At 40.2% G+C, this 21,180-nt stretch overlaps 1 protein-coding gene across 4 annotated transcripts in view; it reads right to left on the bottom strand.

Annotated features, from left to right (window-relative positions):
• The window catches only part of limd1a (LIM domains containing 1a), a 52,463-nt gene that overhangs the window by 12,401 nt on the left and 18,882 nt on the right, over nt 1–21,180 (bottom strand). The window contains exons 3-7 of one of the 4 annotated variants that reach the window (XM_060922313.1): nt 5,550–5,617; nt 4,138–4,200; nt 3,357–3,513; nt 1,576–1,627; nt 891–974 (exon numbers count right to left, since the gene is read on the bottom strand). In XM_060922313.1, the coding sequence (XP_060778296.1) occupies nt 891–974; nt 1,576–1,627; nt 3,357–3,513; nt 4,138–4,200; nt 5,550–5,617 (424 nt within the window). The remainder of the gene's footprint in view (nt 1–890; nt 975–1,575; nt 1,628–3,356; nt 3,514–4,137; nt 4,201–5,549; nt 5,618–21,180) is intronic. The other 3 variants (XM_060922314.1, XM_060922312.1, XM_060922315.1) reach the window with 3 other exon arrangements.

The following is a 21,180-nucleotide window of genomic DNA, read 5'->3' on the forward strand; positions in this document are numbered from 1 at the left end:
TCTATCTATTTATCGATCTGTCTATTGTTTATTCTGTCTGGAGTCTGTACCTTCTTACAACCATGAGAAAATTGATTTATAAGAAACTTGACTGCCACCTCTTTTTGTTTCCTTATCAGAGATTTTTCTATCGAGATCACTTTCATTTATAACCCTGCATCTGCCCTTACATACTGTATGCACAGGCAAACAATTTCTTATTTGCTCAGACAAAATTAAACTACAATGGCACTCAGCACTGGGGAGGTTAGTGTAAAATTCCATTCAGGTTGGCTCAGTGCAGATAAACTGCCCCCTGCCATCAGCTCTTACCCCTGGGCAACATTCCTCAGAGGCTATATGTGTCCTAAGTGGAGACTGGTGGGGGAGGAAGCAGACGGAAATGGCATCACAGCTCTAAGCATGAAGAACATAATTTACAGACCTTACACTTTATGTGCACCAACACAAACTAATCTCAATCCAAATTCAAGCTATTTGTGGGTATTTTAGGAAACTGCATTAATGGTACACTTGATTTGAACTGATAAATATTATAGCACATAGTTTCAAGTATATTGCTTTTGGTTGGTACCTTGCCAGCATTCCAATGAGTTAAGTGTGAATAGAAGAGATGTTCAATCACTTTTTTTTTTTTGCAAGTCCAAGTCAAGTCTCGAGTCTTTAGTCATGCATTTATCTAGTTAACACTCAAATCCTTATTTATTGCACATAAGTAGAATGCTGCAGTATTATTTCTAAACAAAGTGTACATTGTACAAAGTATGGCATTACTTTTGCTAATTTAATGTTTAATTTTCCAGCATTAGAAATCACCATTCAGAACCTCAGAACCAATTTGTCTGGGACAAAGCCTGTGTTTTTAACTAAAATATTTTGATCAAACAAACCTATTCTGCATCATAAGATTCCATGGGCCTCCACTCGTATGGTACGTGGGTACAGGACAACTTCCCCTGTGACAGCAGGGCTGCCTTAACCATCAAAACAATAATGTACATTATGTATGCAAATGAATATTTTGAGCACTGGTGCACTTTCAATATATTCATTCATAAATGACATGCAGAATGAACTCAGGATTTACGCGGTGGCTGTCCTACATATGAGAATGCATTACAGGCATAAACCCAGCCTAAGACACAGTGGCATTTCTTACCCTTTAGAGATCAGTCTGACTCCAGAACATCTATAGACACGAAGAGAACTTATACTGCTCCAGTCCCGCACTAGCTTTGATCAGTAAGGTATAAAATTACATAGGCACTTAAACCATTCTAATGCTCTGGAGCTATAAAGCACACCTACAGGAGGTCTTGTGAAATTCCATTTTTCTAAAGCAGTGCTAATATGTGGCTTGTGGAAGAAGGGCAGTGCAACACAGATGAATGATTATACACACCAAAGTCCATTTTCTCTGAAGACAAACATTTACACCGTCTCAGAGCTTGGAACCACAGATTCCACACTACTGTGGAAAATTCTGTGTTTACAGCTAAGGATAACTGGTCCACTGTAGCTCTGCAAAAAGGAAAATACTGACTGTGTTCAATGGTGTGAAGTCTGGAGGCTTACCTCAGAAGGCAGGATTGGCTGACTGCATGCTGCACACTTAGGAGCAAGAACCCTAAAAATATTTCAGCCACAAAGACAGATGACCAAAATAAGTGACACAACCTCTTTAATGTTCATCAAAATTCTTTTATGAAACTATTCAGAGGGAAAAAAGGATATGGTGGTCCAGGCCTAAGGACAGAGATGGAAAATAAGACCGGGAGGGGAAGCAAAGAAAGGTGTTGGGCCAAGCTGCACATGTGTTCCTGTCTCTGCTGCCTTATGAATTACTTATTTAAAAAAAAAAAAAAGAGTTGAGAACAAATCCAGGTTTATTCCATTTCTTGATTTTTCCTGCATGTGGCCACCATCTGATTGTCTGCAGTTTTACCATGACAAAGGATATTTAAATCACACCATTCCAGTCATTTTTATTGAAATGCACACATGGAAACTGTTGTTTAGACACAACGACTGATGGTTTACGTCTTCTCAGATCATGGACAGCTTTTTCTTTCCTTTGATCTGCCTCACATCTTAGATATCTTACTAAACACTTTTCTTTTATTAGCTCACTATCACAACACCTGCACATACTGGGGCATATTTCATGAAAACAAACTGTTTATGATGGTAAATTGGGGCATATCATATGCATATGTCATGTAAACACAGAATTAATGGATGCCAGCTTGTGCTCCAGCAGCTGAAGCTGATTCACCATTTAATGTTGTATTTTCATGTCGTTTCATGAAGCAGGTGTGGGTTTGTTTGTATTTTATTCATGCACTCAAAACCGTATTCATTTCTGTACAATTTTAATGAATGAGGGCCAGTGGTGTTTTTTTGTTCCTCCAAAAAACTCGCTCCTTCACAATCGCAAACACTGTAATATCATGTGAATCACATTTAACCAAATATTTAGGGGATAGACACACACACCAGGTTGAACAGGGAAGAATGTGAGACAGCTGAATAGACTCTAACTCAACCCTCACTCTGTAAACTGCATAATAGTGTTGTAGTCAAGACCAGCTAAACCGAGACCAAGTCATGACCAAGGCCAAAGTGGATCGGGATGAAGACAAGGCCAAGACTTTGAGGGGTTGAGATCAAGTCAAGACCAAGATAGGGCGAGACCGAGTCAAGACCAGAACCAGATCAGTGTGTGTCAAGGAGGGTGGGGAGGGGTGACAGCTGCTAACAGGAAGAAAATTTCTAATTAGCAATGAGTCACGTTACTGGTCACATCTGAAACAGGAAATTTTACATCCAATCTCAGTAACGATGTTAACAAATAACTTGGACAAAGCACAGGTGATTTAGTGAAATCCCCGCAGTTGTGGTCTTGACTTGTCTTGAAATAAAATCCAGAGTCCTCCACGTCTGAGACCAAGACAAGGCAGAGTAAAAATGCAGTCGATTCCGAGATGAGACCAAGACCTTCAAAAAGTGGTCCTGAGACCGGTCTCGAGTACTACAACACTATTACATAGCTCTACTTGAATAGCCAAAATGAATGTTTGGACTGGCACTCAACAGAAATGGGCTGCTCAAACACTTCCTGCTGATAAGAACTTGTGGGCATAAAAGAGAATTCATGAGCTGCTGTTTTTATGTGGATAGAAGAAGCGAGTAGGAACAACTGAGAACACTGGTGGTTAAGCACAAAATGTGTCATTGTAGTCACAGCTGAAACGTACAATGCCTTCTTGCACTTCATGCATCTTTGATCTTTAGTCTCTCACACACACACACACACACACACACACACACACACACACACACACACACACACACACCTGTGGTAGTCTTTAACACAGTAGATCTTGTTCTCGGTGTCCACAGTGAAAGGCACTCCATCCAGGCTCTCATTACAGATGACGCAGCGGAAACAGCCTGGATGGTAGGACTTGCCCAGTGCCTGCAGGATCTGCGGATGAGCACCGTGTTACTGATCTATAAACACACACACTTAGCAAGACTCAAGCATTCACAAAGTAGATACATCAGTGTCTACAGCTGAATCAGCATACAGTTGTCTGAGTTTAACCTCATTTATACCCATAACCAAACACTGTTTATGCACATTACAACACTGTATGTAAATATTAGGCTTTACTGAACACAACAGTATACTGCTAATGTCAGAAGGGAATTTTTCCCCATATTTTCAATAGCCTGATTAGAGTCAACATCTGTAGACACTAACACTTACCTTTGTGCTTACACTTTAACCATTATCATTACTGTTTCTCAAGATGGCTTTGGGAAATGTGTATACCTCAACATGAATGTAATGCAAACGTATTTGTGAATAGAGAAAATTACTAATATGATGTTATCCTCTCATCTGTTTTCTATATATAGATATCAGATAGCATGGTGATAGCACAAGCAACTGTAAACAAGACAAAAACTATAACAAAAAAGTAACTGGAAGCAAAACATGCATGTAAATTGACCGCTATAGTACTGTTTTTAAAACCTCCCAGAAAAGCAGATCTCTCCCTCCTGTTTGATCCTATACGCAGTTTTCATTCACAAAAATACTAAATCACTGATCAGCAGTGCTACACTCACCATGTCCATGATCAGGTGGCCACATACACTGCATTTGTCAGCTGACTGCTGAAAGCCAGAGTACTGTGTGTTCAGAAAAGCGAGAACAGGGTTAAGAGAAATATATCCTTATTTCAGAAAATAGCCGATGAGACACTGACAAAGAACACCACAATGTTAACTGTTTCAGCCATCTTTCTTATACCACGATGACTACTTAATAGTATTTCAAATACAAGGGCTTTGCATGTTTTGTTTGCTCATAAATGACTGATATTAAAAAAAAATGCAAACAAAATTAGTTTAAAATAACTAAATTTAAACTCCCTTCAGCTACACCTCAATTGCTCAGTTTCAGTCACGTGACCCATTTCCCATAGCTGCCATATTTAAGATCATAATTTACATCAGTCCACAGGAAAGTAATGAGACTTCACTTACATCCAAGAAGAGATATTAAAAAAAAATCAAATAAAACACGCTGATCTGATCATTGATTGTGGAAAAATTAGGTACATATCTGAAGTCAGAACAGATATACTGCTAAATCTAAGACTTACAGACATTTATATACACAATAGGACACGTGTATGTGGCACCTGCAAGAGTCTGAGGGCTACCATTTTACAGCTGTTGTTGAGAGTACAGTATTGCTGTTCTGTTCTTGACTGTTAAATTTAATACACCGTCATGTACAGAAACCTTTAAATTATTTTTTTCTACATAACCCTTCCTCTGTCTTATTTACCACTATGTCATCAAAGGCAGTAGCAGATCTTAAATATAGGCTGTGCCTAATAACATTTATGTTTGCTCCCATGGTTACATTACAACACAGTTACATAGCATCAGGAGTGAAGATTTAACTGTAATTAAATATTTTGACTGGAGCTCCAATATAAGAAAAATAACCTGTAGGCTAATCAGAAGAACTATAAAGTTGAAGATTATATTGGAGATAATTGTTATTTGGTTTATTGGACAGAACACCAAAGCGTGTATCCCACTATTTAAACACAGAATAAAGAACAGCTATTCTTGAACAAACATACAGAAAGGAATTTTGTTTTCATAATGTCTTCAACACCCACAAGCACCCATTTAATTAAGATTTAGTATGAAGACATAAACATAACAAGCTGAGTTTATTCAAGTTGGAATAAGCCACACTATTTTGAATAGCCAGCCACCGCACTTTTGCAAATCACTTACTCATTTTTCCCTTCTGACTTCTAACAGTACTCAAAGCTCCCTCTTCCAGAACCAGCAAAACACTTAACGTTGCTAAAAAGTGCCTGGTGGGTTACAAGCAAATTCAGTAAGTTTTTTTTTTTTTTAAATGTCTGAATACTCACAAATGTTAATTTAAACATGCTAGGAGGTTACTGTATATCTCTGTAAAACTAAAGAGATGTTTTAAGGAGACGGCTTACCAGAAAATCCTCTTCACAAAACACCTTCCCAGAGACATAGTAGAATGCTTTCCCCCTGAGCTTCCGACCTGAAGTAGCACACAGAATTACAGGTCACATGTCATATCATATACATGCCTTGCATTACAACTACGCCCGTCTTTGAGAAAGAAGCTTTGGCAAGGGATTTGACAGACGACATTGATTGTTCATGCCAATACACAGCTTAAGTGGATATAAAAATGACATTTTCATTTAATTTAACTAAAAACAGCTTAATACAGTTCATAATTTGTTATATTTGGGTTATGATTGTTGTATTGAACCCTGCATCATTTCATACTGTGTAGTTCCTCCACTGAAAACTCCAGAGTCTCTAAAAAACTGCATTATACATTTACATAACCCACATGTATGGAAAGGAATATTTTTAGCTTAAGATATGAATACATTCACATGGACACATTGACACCGCATGAGTGTGTAGGACATTACAAGGCAGAAAGTGAGGACCACATGGAGCTCAGGCACTCGCCATTCTTTTCCATCAGTCTATATGTGGGAGCTGGCTGGGTGGACTTCCTGTCTGAATTGGCTCTTTTTCGGTTCTCCTTCTTCCATAACCATGAGCACACACACACGCGCGCGCACAGATACACACAAACCCCTCCCATTCACAAACCCGGTGTCCCACAGGAAAGGGGAACATTCCACACATTTTGTAAGGAGGGGGTACAGGGTAATGCAGTTAACCCTTACAGGCCTGCAACACATCATCAATAGAAGCCTTTATCCATTTGCCTCCAACATACAGGCAGTACGTACATACTGGCGGAATACATACTCTGCAGTTTTTCTGGGGTGAATCAGTCTATTGTGGGTCTAGAGTTTGACTCACACCCTATAGAAAGCCAAAAAATACAGACGAGTGGCAGTGAACTGCAACCAGATGTTCAAAAGGTGATGTAAAAACTGTTCTCAACACACTATAGCAGACAAATCTGATCTCTAAAATCTCCAGGAAACGGAGATTTTAACTGTCTAACAGTTTTAAGTGTCTAACAGTTAGGCTCAGAGGTTAAAAAATATGCAGCATTACACATTAGGGAGGGGGAAAAAAAAGGGGAAATTAAGTCAGGGCGTGGTGAGTAAATCATATAGTCTCCTGGGAGATGACAATTAAACAACAAACTAAGCAGTCTCATGGGGTTTGTTTAACCTTACAGAGCTCATCCTCTCTTCTTTAACCGTTCTTCTACTCCCGCTCAATTAATAAATTCACTTGAACACTATGAAACTGGGTTGCAATTACTAAACAGATAGAATGCTACAGCATTTTTATGAATACTGTTTTCACTGTTTTGATAATACGGTCAGAAAATCTACAGAGAAAAAATATGTAATAACTGTCCTAAAGAATCATATTCTTGAGAAATTAAAAGCCCAAAGGATTATAACTTTTTCATCCTGTACCATAATCCTTTAATTTGCTGGCCTTGATTTGGTGACAGGTTGATGTTGGAAGCTGCAAGACACCCACGTGCAATGAACCGGTGCTACAGGTGCTCTAGCCCCTTCCCCTTTTCTGTTTGCTGTCCAAAGTGCCCTTTTCATAGGGACTGTTTTTTTTTTCTTTAATATTTGTAAAAGATAAGTTAGCTCCAACATCAATATTCTCTACAATTTGACAATAATATATGAAATTATAGATTTATAAAATAACGTTTTTCTATGTAAATGCGGGCATCAATCCGTGACGTCATGCATTCAGTGAACCTCCGTGCAGAAAGTGCATGCAGGCGGTTGACAGTGGGAGACAGTGCGAGGAACGGCATGGTAAGGTCACACTGAAAGTCTCCTTTCATTTCTTATCTGAACATGCAATATTGTGCAGCTTAGAACACAACAGTAAATGCGTAGGGTTGTTTATCATTTAATGAAGCCGCCTCGGCTATATTTAAACCGTTTGCTCCATCCATTTCATTAACGTGGCAGATTCGGAAACTTTAGTTTGAACGACGGCATTAATAACATATTCTAGCAGCTTCGAAAACTTAAGGCTGAATGACGACGTCCACAACATATTCTATCAAGACACAGAATGTTCAGTTGCAATTGAAATTTAGTTTTGAATAAAGTTAACTTGTGTGAAAAATTTGTTCCAAGTGCCCTTTTTTGAATGTTGAGCCCCTGCCCCTCCAAAGGTCTTTGCACGGCCCTGCTGCAAGACATTTCTGTCTGTCACAACTCTGCCGGTGCCTGGGGTTAAGTCCAATATCACAAAAGAAGAAACTGAAATCTGAACAGACTGTTCTCTCCCTTCACATTCTTTTCAGTCTGTCTTTATCCTGGAGAGAAGGGCCAGAGTTTCCATGAAGGCAAAGAGCAGTCAAGACTGAGTTTTAATAGAAGATAAATAAAAGGGTAAAGGCCAGTTTGTACTGATACAGAATTCAGAGCACATGAATAATTAATTTCTGTGCATAAATACCTCATATGGTATTCTGGTTATGTTGTCTTTGGGGTTGCCATAGCTTAAATAATCACAACAGTCTGACATTGTAAGGAAAATATCTGTTATAAAACTTACTAAGCTTGACAAATCAGAGCTTCATGCATTGATTCATAGCACACAACATATTTTCATTGCTTTGATGAGCCCTGGAGACTTGGGCTGCTTTCTCAAAACATAAATCCCATGCCCCCCAAACCCCCAATTCAATTTTCCCTCAAAAGCTGAAAAACAAAACCTTCTGTGGAAATGTTAATACAGATGGAAAAAAAATGAAGACTGCTAAACCAAACCTGCCCAGTCCATGTTTGTGTGTGTGTGTGTGTGTGTGTGAGAGAGAGAGTGATATATAGAGGATATTACATGGTGGAGTGAAAATATGAAGTTTATCTTCGAGTGGTGAATATATTTCATGAGAGCAACAAACAAGTGAAAATATTTTTCAACATGAGAAGATAAACTTCATAACTTTGCACCACCGTGTAATTTTTTTTTATTCTATGGACACATCCACAAAAAATATGCAAGTTAATCAAAAGAATTTTAATTTTGAACCAGTTCGCCATTTTGACAACACCTGTCTAGTCAGTGGGAAAATACTGGGAATGACGTCATCAGAGTGAAATATCGGGAAATGTGTCACTCAGATCCATGATGTATTTTGCATAAAAAAATGTGAGTTTTTCAACACAAGAAGATAAACTTCATATCTTCAAGCTAGCGTGTGATTTTTTTTTTTATTATATAGTTAAAGTTAAAAGTTAACTTTATTATCCCACAAGGGGAAATTCAAGTGGTCAGTGCATACACAGAGGTAGACAAGATTTAAAACATAAAACAAATAATAAATACCCCACCCCACACATCAGCAATCCAATTGATACATGCTGGTCTTTCACATCCCCCCCTAACACACACACACAGTACTGTCAAGTTCTTTGCCCTTCATTTAAAATCCTGATTGCAATGGGGACAAATGACTTACTGAACCTGGTAGTTCTTATTTTCCTTTGCAGCAGTCTCCCCTTGCCATGTTGGCTTGGCTGGAATCTATTGTATAGGGGATGGGTTGGATCCCTGAGAATACTCTCAGCTTTATATAGTATAATGTCTTTGTATAGCTGGACAGCTGATACTTGATTACACCCAATTATCCCACTGGCATTCTTAATAATGCGTTGTAATTTATCCTGATCATGTTTACACATATTGCCAAAGACACAGATCAGTTCAAAGGACAAGACACTCTGAAGCACAGACCTATAAAACAACTGTAAAATACATCTATCAACATTAAAACTTCGTAACTTCCTTAAGAAAAACATTCTCTGTTGGAGCTTTTTTTACCTTAGAAGTGGCACATTTGTCAAACTTCAACTGATCATCAAGTTCAATCCCTAAATATTTGTAGGTGTTAACTCTTTCAATGGATGTGTTATTGACGACTGTGTGGGGTACTTCTTCTGTATTACGTCTAAAATCAATAACCATTTCTTTAGTTTTGGTTGCATTTACAGTAAGATGGTTTTCAAAGCACCAGCTTATGAAGCTCCCCACTTCCTCCTCAAAGCTGGCCATTGATGCACTCCCTGTTGTTAAAAATCCTACCAGGGCAGTGTCATCCGCATACTTAAAATAAGAGTGTCTGGTGTCAAAAGCGCGGCACTCATTGGTGTAAAGTGTATAAAGTATAGGGGACAACACACAGCCCTGCGGTGCACCAGTATTGATGTACCTCATGGAAGAGATAGTCTGATTAAACCTGACCTGTTGGGTTCGCTTTAGAAAAAAATTGTTGATCCACATGATGAGCCTTGGATTAACGCCTAGATCTACCAGCTTACGTACCAGCAGGTGGGGTTGTATGGTGTTGAATGCACTGCTGAAATCAATAAAAACAATCTTTACAAAACTCTGAGGTGCTTCAAGATGCTCGTATATACTGGTTGTCATTGTCAGTAGTGCATCCTCCACACTACGCTTTGGCTGGTACGCACACTGGTATGGATCCAGTGATGGTGCTACATCAGTAAGCAGATGTTTCAGCACAATCTTCTCCAGGCATTTCATGGGAGCTGATGTTAATGCAACAGGTCTTAAATCATTCATCTCTTTGGGCCTGTTGTTTTTAGGCACTGGTACGATCAGAGACTGCTTCCACTGGTCAGGTATTAAACCAGTGTCTACAGAACGTTGAAACAACACTTGAAAGGGAGGGGCAAGCGAGTTGGCACATGTACGCAAAACTTTACAGCTAATGCCATCTGGACCTTGAGATTTATTGGTATTAATACGTAAAAATTGTTCTTTAACCTCATCAATGGTGATTGTAATGTCACTGGCTTGCATAGCATTGACTGCATCCATTGCCAGGGTCTGCTGAGCTGTATAGTCAGTACTATCAAATCTGCAATAAAATGAGTTAAGTTCTTCCGCAAAAATAATATCATTTGAAACAGTCAGGTTATGCATTTTAGGTTTATATCCAGTCATTATTTGTAGTCCCTGCCAGGCCTTCCGAGAATCACTATTAAAAAGTGACTGAATCTTATTTTTGTAAACAGTTTTACAGTCCAGTATTTTTCTTTTAATGTTTTTCTGTAAAAGTTTCATGTCCTCTTTTGAACCCCCAGATTTAAATAACCTCTTTTTTTGGTTTAGCAGTTCTTTGAGTTCAGGGGTGACCCACGGTTTGTTGTTGGGGTAAAGTTTCACTGTCTTTTTGGGAATGATTAGATCCTCGCAGAAGTTAATGTATCCTGTGACTACGAGCGCAGCGTCACTGATGTCTGTTGACGAGTTTATTAAAAGCTCCCAGTCGGTGCAGTCTAGGCAGACTCTCAGAGTGTCGGAAGCTTCAGCTGACCAGCACTTTACTTCTTTTTTTCTCACCTTTTCTCGATGCAGCAAAGGCTGATATGTTGGTATTAGATGCATCATGTTGTGGTCTGACCTACCAAGCCCTGGTAGAGCCCTTGCATAATAGGCTTTCTCCAGGTTGCCGTAGCACAGATCTAAACATGCTTTCTCGCATGTAGAACATGACACATATTGATGGTAAGCAGGCAGGGTCTCAGCCAGACTACAAAGATTGAAATCGCCAAGTATGAATTTTGCTGCGTCGGGCGCTTTTGCTTCAGTCAGTGTCACCAGCTCGTGTATAGTGTTGCCCGCCTCCCTCACATCAGCTGAAGGTGCGATGTATACAATAAAAAGGCAGATCTGATTTATTTTGCGGGGCATGTAGTAGGGTCTTAGGTTGACCGCTAACAGTTCTATGTCTTTTGTGCAAAGTCTATGTTTCACAGTAATGTGTGTTGGGTTATAGTATTTGTTATTTACGAACAGACACACACCTCCGCCTTTGCTCTTTCCAGAGTTTGCATTACGGTCTGCCCTTACCAGTGTGAAATCTTCCAGGTCGGCAGCTGAGTCGGGATCTGATTCCATCAGCCAGGTTTCTGATAGACAGATCAGACAGGATTGCCGGTAGTCCGCTAAATATTGCGCACAGGCGCAAAGTTCATCAATTTTGTTCCGTATACTTTGTACGTTCCCAAACATGATTGTTGGTAGTGGTTGTCTGAATGGTCTCCTCCTAAGTTGGACCCACACCCTTCCTTTCCTGCCCTGTTTTCGTCTTGTTTTATGGCATGCATGTGGTGGTGTCGGTAATCCCAGAAATTGATCTTGGGAGAGAGATGGAACTGCTTCCCTGAGTTTTAGCAGAGCCTCCCGGCTGTAAGTGATTTTAAGTCAGGGTCCTGTAGGAAGCCCAGTCGCCAACACCGTGCAATCCAGGAAGCAGATGATTACTACCAAAATTAAAAGTATTTCCATGTCTCGTCTCATCTTGCGCGAGTGTGAATGCTTATAATTAACTCGCAGTACTAAAAAGACAAACTTTCACCACGCAGACAAACAAACATTTCTACAAACAGAACGTAGTGCACCTGACCGTGTCGCCGCAAGGAGCATGCGCCACCAAAAAATAGACACATTCACAAACAAAAAGTGTGCAAATTTATCAAAACAATTAATCGATTTCCTCATAAATGAGAATATTGAAAAATCTCATCTCATTATCTGTAGCCACTTTATCCTGTTCTACAGGGTCGCAGGCAAGCTGGAGCCTATCCCAGCTGACTACGGGCGAAAGGCGGGGTACACCCTGGACAAGTCGCCAGGTCATCACAGGGCTGACACATAGACACAGACAACCATTCACACTCACATTCACACCTACGGTCAATTTAGAGCAGGGGTGGGCAAACTTTTTGGCTCAGGGGCCACAGTGACTTTTGAAATTTGCCAGGCGGGCCGGGCCAACACCAAATTCATACATATCGAACATAAACCGGAAAAGCTTTAGTGTTATTGTAAGGCCTTCACTGACAGAGACCCAAATGCAGATCAGATTGACATTTATTTTAGTTCTCAGTCAACAAAGGCTGAGCAGAAAAATGCTTGCAGTTCAATAGATTGGCACATAAAAAAATATATACATATAAAAACAAACACCAGCACTACAGCAGCCACCCACGACAACCAAAATTACTAAGAGTTATACTTTTTATATTATTATGTCTGTAAACATGTGACTACCATCTTATTACAGCTCCAACATAGTTTTAAAAAGAGAAAGTGTTAATACTCACATTCACTCAGCAACCGCTGAGCTGTATTCGTCCGTGCTTGCGCTGACTGGTTGTTAGCATAATTAGCATGCTTGGAGGAAAAGTGCCGTTTGATGTTATATTCCTTTAAAACTGCAATGGTTTCTTTGCAAATAAGGCATACAGCCTTTGATCGGACTTCAGCAAAAAAATACTTAGTTGTCCATTCTTTATTGAACACCCTGCACTCACTGTCCACTTTTCTTTTTTTAGGACCACTCATTGTAAAGTTTTATCCTGTGTTCTCGAGATCATCAGTGGCACGGGCGCCAGAATGACTTCCATGGCACGCGCTGCACCACTCTGCAAATGTAATCTCGCGTGAATACGACTGACTGGAAAGACGGATCTCTAGAACACCTGTCTACGTGATAACACTGATGCTTATAGTTTATAGATCTGCTCAATCGTGTTTATATGATTGTCTTCCGCGGGCCGGATTAAAAATGCCAACGGGCCGGATGTGGCCCGCGGGCCGTAGTTTGCCCACCTCTGATTTAGAGTCACCAGTTAACCTAACCTGCATGTCTTTGGACTGTGGGGGAAACCGGAGCACCCGGAGGAAACCCACGCGGACACGGGGAGAACATGCAAACTCCACACAGAAAGGCCCTCGCCGGCCACGGGGCTCGAACCCGGACCTTCTTGCTGTGAGGCGACAGCACTAACCACTACACCACCGTGCCGCCCAATATTGAAAAATATATTACTCAGTGTCCCAGACGTAGTTCATATGAGAAGTATGAGTGGCATCCTTCCCAGTAAAATAATCGTGTCTATGTAATAAATAAATAAACAAGTAAATAAACACACACACACACACACACACACACACACACACACACACACACACACACACACACACACAGGGTGTATCAAAAAATTTGATATTATTTGAGATGTAAATATCCCAGAAACTCCATAGTCTAGGCAAATGAAACTGAACAGGCTTAATGTTGAGCAATATAAGATTTATTCCTCATAATTTGAATGAGAAATTCAAAAGGTATGTGGAATCCATGAACGATTTCACAAATTTTCAATATGTGCACCACCTGAGACAGACACACACAGACAGCCTTCCTCTTTGAACTTTTTGTGCCGTGTCCAAATCTGCATTGCAGTTGGTGCATTTTTAGAGAATTCTCTCATAAATGCACGCTGGAGTCTTGTTCAACTGTGTTCGAGTGTACTCTAAGGGCCCATTTACACGAGGACGCTGTCGGGTAAAAACTACTAAATATTTTATCGGAAGTGCCTTTCGTCTACACGGGGACGGCGTTTCCGAGGCTGAAAAACGGAAAAAATTGAAAACGCCTTCCAGAGTGGATAAGTTAAAAACAGCCCCCGTTGCATATCCGTCTAAACTACCCAATACGCGAAACTCTGCTCGGATCTGCTCACGTCGGGTACGCGTTTACGTCATACATATGTCATATACTGTACATGCCAGCCCGGGAAGTAAGAAAGTAAGTAAAAAAGTAAGAGCATGTCTGATTACATCGATCCAACGGACCTTCAAGCTGCTCTGGCAGCTTTAATAAACGTCCAGGAGTCCTTCAAACATCTATACCGAATCTGCACATATACCGTTAATGAACAGAGGCGGGTATAGTATGCTCTTACTTTTTTACTTACTTTCTTACTTACCATAGCCAGAGTAGTCAAAGTTTTCGCGGCGCAGATGTGCAGATCAGACAAGACGGAAGACGTTGCGCATGCGTGCAGACATAGCGGAGGTCTTTCACAGCACCACCTAACCGCCTGGCATGCACATCCAATTGAATTCCACACATTTATGCGTCACCGTATAGACGCAGATTTCCTCCTTGAAAACGGTCGCGTAGACACGGAAAAAAGTGAGAATGAAAACGGACTTTTGCGTTTTTGTTTCAGACCGTCCCCGTGTAAAGTGGGCCTAACACAGCATTTCTCGACCTTTTTTCAGTCGCGGCACCCTTCAGAAGTATGCAAATTCTCAAGGCACCCCCATATAAAATATACGCAGTCATGCTGACCATACGCTGACCCTGGCAGTGATGTTGTGACATGGGAAAGGGGGCCGTGAGACAAATTTTGATGATGCATGAGGCAGCGATGATCTGCATTAGTGTAACTATCGTTTTTTTGGAATTTTAATTCATTTTATTTATTTCAATGTTAGACGGCATCCCTAACGAAGCCAGATGGCACCCTAGGGTGCCACAGCACCCCGGTTGAGAAAGGCTGCTCTAACACACAAAACGCCTTTTCTTTTCCAGTGAATGGCATTTCTATACCTAAAAAGATAAAAACAAAAAACATTAAACATTAAATTTTGACACATGCTGTTAAAATTTGAGGTCAATTGAACGAGAATTGGCAAAGTTATTAGATTGTGAAATGATACCAAATTTTTTGAAACACCCTGTATATATTCACACACACACACACACACACACACACACACACACACACACACACACAAAGGGATGATAGATGTAGATCCTAAGACACTTTATTTTCTTATACTTTTTATTATTATTTGTCATCCGTTTATAATGTTACATACTATATTTAATTTCTATTTGTTGTTTTAAATATAAATACATACCAACTATATCTATATACTAAATGTAAATATTAATATATTCATTTCATGAATATGAGAAGTGATCAAAGTGAAACTGCAGTAGAACACTCGTGCTATTTGGTCTTCAGACCTGAATAACAAACACATCTCACATTGAAGGGTTTAGCTTTAACCAGGATCACGTCACGACAGCCCTCCTCAGAGTGTTCAAACAATCGCCACGCTGTTCTCTCTAACAAACTGCTGGTGAAACAGCTGCCAAACTCAATGAGTAACAGTCAAAGCCATAAAAATATCCAATAAAGCAAAGGAACATCAAATAAAGGAAATGGAAAACTGAGATGTGATAAGGCACCACAGGTGGGAGGACACAAGCCCTTGACTTATTCGCTCCCTCAGTGCCCAGACCTGTAGCCTCTTTATAAAGCTTCTCTGTGGAGGGGATTAACCAGAGCTAAAGGTAAAAATAGACATTAAAAGCATGCCTCGATAACCCATGGCTAGTATCTAGCACACTTCCTGTTCTGGTCCCTTGTGTCTGGTATGTTTAGAAAAGGGAGGCCATAATCTGTCCGAAGGCCATCTCTGTTTGCTGGTATTTATGGCTTTGTGAGAGATTTTCTATTGATTCTCTTTCTGCTTTCCTCTTTTAAGAGCCATTGTGTTGCCAATACACTATTTCTAGATCCTATATAACAGCATAAAGCTAATCTTCATGCTACAAAAGAGACACCGATACTGTTTTTGCTGTAGCACTAATTGTGAGTTTATGGTGCTGTAGAAAATTGCTGTAAGGAGTATCAAGGCACTAGACATCTCATAAAGTAAGACATGCCAAGACTAAAATAATCCATCTACCATCACTAGCCCACATTAGATAAAACTTCAACACTTTTCCCTTCCATAAAACACTGAAACTGCTAATACTGTATACCACAAGACCCTCTGTATTACAGTTGTGGTTTACTGTAATTTGTATCGGTGGGTGGCCTGGACACTTAACAATGCATAGAATGTGGCATTATGATGTGTTATTTATCTCCAGGGCTTTAATACACCCACAATTAGACCATATACTACTGATGTAAACTATTAATCTGTGATATTTATAAATGTGGACACTAGAAACTCCATTTGAAAGTTTTTCCAGGGTTATCATGTAATAGTAACAATAGGGATGGGAAAAATACAGATATAAAAAGTATAATGTGGTTATTTTCTTAGGCCCTGCTTGCACTTGATTTTAAAATACGTTTCGGGTGATCGCACAAATAGACACCCGAGACATATCACCATTTACACCTGTGTCCATCAGGTGTCTCCAAGGGGTCCAGCTGACCACTTGTGTTCAGATTTCTTTACTGCCTACGCAACTTTCCCTGTTGTGCCCCTGACAAGGGCATATCAGGATGCATTAGTGTTTACATTACAAAAGATATGTGGTAAAATGCATCCCAGACCACCAGGTGCTTTATGTGATCAGATCACAGTGTGGGTGGTCATTTACATTTATATTTAGTGCTGTCCACTTGTGATACGATTGCCCAAGACATATTTTAAAACAGGGTAAACAGGGTTTTATACCTGCTGAAAGGTCTAATGTGTGTTTATATATGGTGCTTTCAGATATTATTTAGACGGCTTCACCTGTTCTAATTTTATGTCTTAGAATACTTTTTTCATCAATCTGCAAAAATGCTCCATAGTAAAAAGGTATAAGGGAGGGTTCACATGTTTTCATTTAAAAGAAAACAGAAATATCACATTTACACATGTATCGAGGCTTTGTTGAGACACTTTGATTATAGTATTAGGTACTGCTGGTTATTAGGCTACAAGCTTGCCATATCTGGATTTAAAGATCTTTTGGTGAACTCTAAGCAAGCCATCATGTGCTGTTTATTGAAGAATGGCTTCCGCTTGGTCACGCTACCATGAAGGAATACCGAGGTGCTACAGAGATGGTCGTCCTTCTGAGAAGCTCTCCCATCACCACACAGGACCTCTGAGCAAAGCTATTACTTTGGTCTGTGTCTCGAAAAATCCTGTCTCAGAGGTCCATGGTCCATGTAATTTTGCTATCATTGCTTGGGTGGCATGGTGGTGTAGTGGTTAGCACTGTTGCCTCACAGCAAGAAGGTTCTGGGTTCGAGCCCAGTGGCTGATGGGGGGGCCTTTCTGTGTGGAGTTTGCATGTTCTCCCCGTGTCTGTGTGGGTTTCCTCCGGGTGCTCCAGTTTCCCCCACAGTTCAAAGACATGCAGTTAGGTTAACATGGGACGGCCTTGGGCTGAAGTGCCCTTGAGCAAGGTACCTAACCCCTAACTGCTCCCCGGGCGCTGTAGTATGGCTGCCCACTGCTCTGTGTGTGTGTTCACTGCTTCAGATGGGTTAAATGCAGAGGATGAATCTCACTGTGCTTGAGTGTGCATGTGACAAAATAAAGTCTTCTTCTTGTTTGTGTTTTCTCTGAAATGTATTGCCAGCTGAATGGCTTTATAAAGACAGAGCTGTACCTTTTGAAAAGTCCAATCACCTCAATATTCCTGTATACATTTAAAAATATATATGCTATTTACCAGCTGGGAGGTCTGTATCATGAAATACCGTGACCAAGGTCTTGAAAGTACTGAGTGAGGCCCTCTGGGACAAGGTCAGTATTCAAGGACGGGGTCACGGTATTTCACCATATGGACCGACCTTAAGCTGGTAAATAATATATATATTTTTTTCTTTACCAAATTCTAACAGAAAACGAGAGCGCCTGAAAGGGAAAACCGAGCCGAGCCGCCATTCTGAATCCTCATTCACGGCTGTAATGCAAATTGCTTTCTCCTTGGTATACAAGTGCACTTCCATGGAGGGAAAAAAAAACTACAATTTGCCGCCTATGTAGTCCCCTATTTATACAAAATTGAGTCATTCAGGATTCAGCCATGTTTTTGCTTGGCGTTAGCAAGTTACAGGTTTTTAGCTTTCTCCTGAAATGGTTTTCTTTTATTTTGCCTTCCTCAGGGTAGTAAAACTCGCTTTTGCTGTGAAGACTGTCGTTCTCATTATCCATGATGTAAAGTTAATGCTATTTTGAATCCTCATTCACGGCTGTAATGCAAATGGCTTCCTCCTCGGTATACAAGTGCACTTCCATGGCAGGAAAAAAAAAAACTACATTTTGCCGCCTATGTAGTCCCCTATTTATACAAAATTGAGTCATTCAGGATTCAGCCATGTTTTTGCTCGGTGTTAGCAAGTTAGAGGTTTGTAGCTTTCTCCTGAAATGTTTTCTTTTATTTCTTCTTTCTCAGGGTAGTAAAACTCGCTTTTGCTGTGAACACTGTCATTATCACTATCCATGATGTAAAATTAATGCTATTCTCCTGAGAAATGCGAAAATAAATGTTGACAAAAATTGCTACTATGTTTGTTGTTGTTGTGAACAAGCGAGTTGCCAGAGGTCCGTAACTGGGGTCCGTACCATAGGATACGGACCCGCTTGCCAGCCAATCAGAGCACAGGATTTGACGAATACCGCACCGCGAAAAAAATTAATATTATTATGGAACATGTTTTGCAGGTTGATGAGGAAAAAACATAAATTAAATCCACTTTATAAGGCTGCAGGAAAAATAAAGTGGTTTGAATACCTTCTGAATGCACAGTCCAATGAACACATACACAACACTCCCAGAAGCCTGGACACCCTTCTTTCCTCTCTGATAATTTTCCAGGCTTCACTCTCACGGCCTCCAGCTGACATAACACGCCACACTGATATCCAGCTGCTCATCCCACCCAAGGATCCGAGACCCTGCTCTCAGGCCGCATTCCTGTTCAGCAATGTTCTCAATGGGATAACAAACAGCAGCCCTAATAAGCAGCTAAACACAAACTCAAACATTGGTAGACATCAGGTTGTCTCAAACACAGGTAGACCTCCAGAAGCACAAGGAACTGATCCTCAGTTGCAGTGTGTAACATACAAAGTAGATCTGGCTATCCAAGAACCCTAACTAAAAGGAGAATTCAAGAGGTCAGGACAAAAATGTTTGCATTTTTCAAAACATGCAAAGAGGTTCAACAGAGGATGCATTTGCACAGGGCCCAGAAATGTGTGGAATGTCTTTGCTTATGGGATATGGTAATAGCTACCAGCACACATTAACAGGCCCTCCCTTTGTTTGCCCGAGTAATTAGGAAAGAAATTGTAAGTAGCGGATTAGGCCGTACCAGCACGCCAGTCATGCAGATGAGAAGCTTAGGAATGCCTCAGTAAGTTTCCCTTTCAGGAGTTGTTGGGCAGTGATGTATATGTGCGAGTGCCAAGACTAAACAGGAGGTGGGGGTTGATGAAACTGGTTTAGAGGCATGTATGTTGTCTGAACACAAACATATGGCTCCTGTTTGGAATCATCAGATCCAGCAACACCTGGCCACATGCCACCTCACAGCATGAACTCTGAGCCCACACACAATGCAGCCAACTCAGCGTTTAAACATGACGCCCCATAATGCCTATCAGTGGTGTAGCCAGCAATTAATTATACTAAATAAGATCACAGCATGATCTGTAACACGTTATTGCCTTTTGGGTGGACGCTGGACAATATTAGGAGCAGTGATGGCATGAATCTGCAATTTTGATTATTTAAGGCACTACCTATTCATTTCAATTTTACATCTCTTTTAACAATGGACACTGTCACAAAGCAGCTTTATAGAAATCCATATTTAAAAATTAAACTTAAATTCTATCTATTGTCTTGCCATATTAATAGCTTTGCCCTAAAATACCATTTTAACAGTTCCACTCAAAAGGATTAAAATAGCATGCTTGTAACAGAAGGGAAATTACATTTAATTTTGTCAGACCAGATGTACCCTTCCTTATCTCCTCTTGCAGTAAAAATGTCAAACTGCTACAATCAGCACACACTCATGGGATATATGAGCTTTCCGTTGGACAGTATAACACCATTCAGGCATTTCTTTACATCCTTTTGGCATTACTTAAAAGAAGACACACCCTGAAACCAAATAAGCGAGAACAACCAGTTTACCACGCTCACACAAGGCCAAAACAGGCAGCACTGTCAGACATCTGGTGTAAAGAACAGATGGGTGTTTTACACAGAATACAATGGATGAATGTTACCTGGTTGAGGAATTAACCCACAGATATGCATCACAATACAAATACTGTTAATGGAATAAATGCAAAATGCATTTAACGCATATGCAAATTCAGAAATACAGTGGTGCTTGAAAGTTTGTGAATCCTTTAGAATTCTCTATATTTCTGCATAAATATGACCTAAAGCATCATCAGATTTTCACGCAAATCCTAAAAGTAGATAGAGAACCCAGTTAAACAAATGAGACAAAAATATTATACTTGGTCATTTATTTATTGAGGAAAATGATTCAATGTTACATATCTGTGAGTGGCAAAAGTATGTGACCCTTTGTTTTCAGTATCTGGTGTGACCCCCTTGTGCAGCAATAACTGCAACTAAACGTTTCTGGTAACTGTTGATCAGTCCTGCACACCGGCTTGGAGGAATTTGAGCCCATTCCTCTGTACAGAACAGCTTCAACTCTGGGATGTTGGTGGGTTTCCTCACATGAACTGCTCGCTTCAGGTCCTTCCATAACATTTCGATTGGATTAAGGTCAGGACTTTGACTTGGCCATTCCAAAACATTAACTTTATTCTTCTTTAACCATTCTTTGGTAGAACGACTTGTGTGCTTAGGGTCGTTGTCTTGCTGCATGACCCGCCTTCTCTTGAGATTCAGTTCATGGACAGATGTCCTGACATTTTCCTTTAGAATTTGTTGGTATAATTCAGAATTCATTGTTCCATCAATGATGGCAAGCCGTCCTGGCCCAGATG

The sequence above is a fragment of the Neoarius graeffei genome, chromosome 5 (assembly GCF_027579695.1).
Source record: "Neoarius graeffei isolate fNeoGra1 chromosome 5, fNeoGra1.pri, whole genome shotgun sequence".
In the NCBI taxonomy this organism is placed as follows: Eukaryota; Metazoa; Chordata; class Actinopteri; order Siluriformes; family Ariidae; genus Neoarius; species Neoarius graeffei.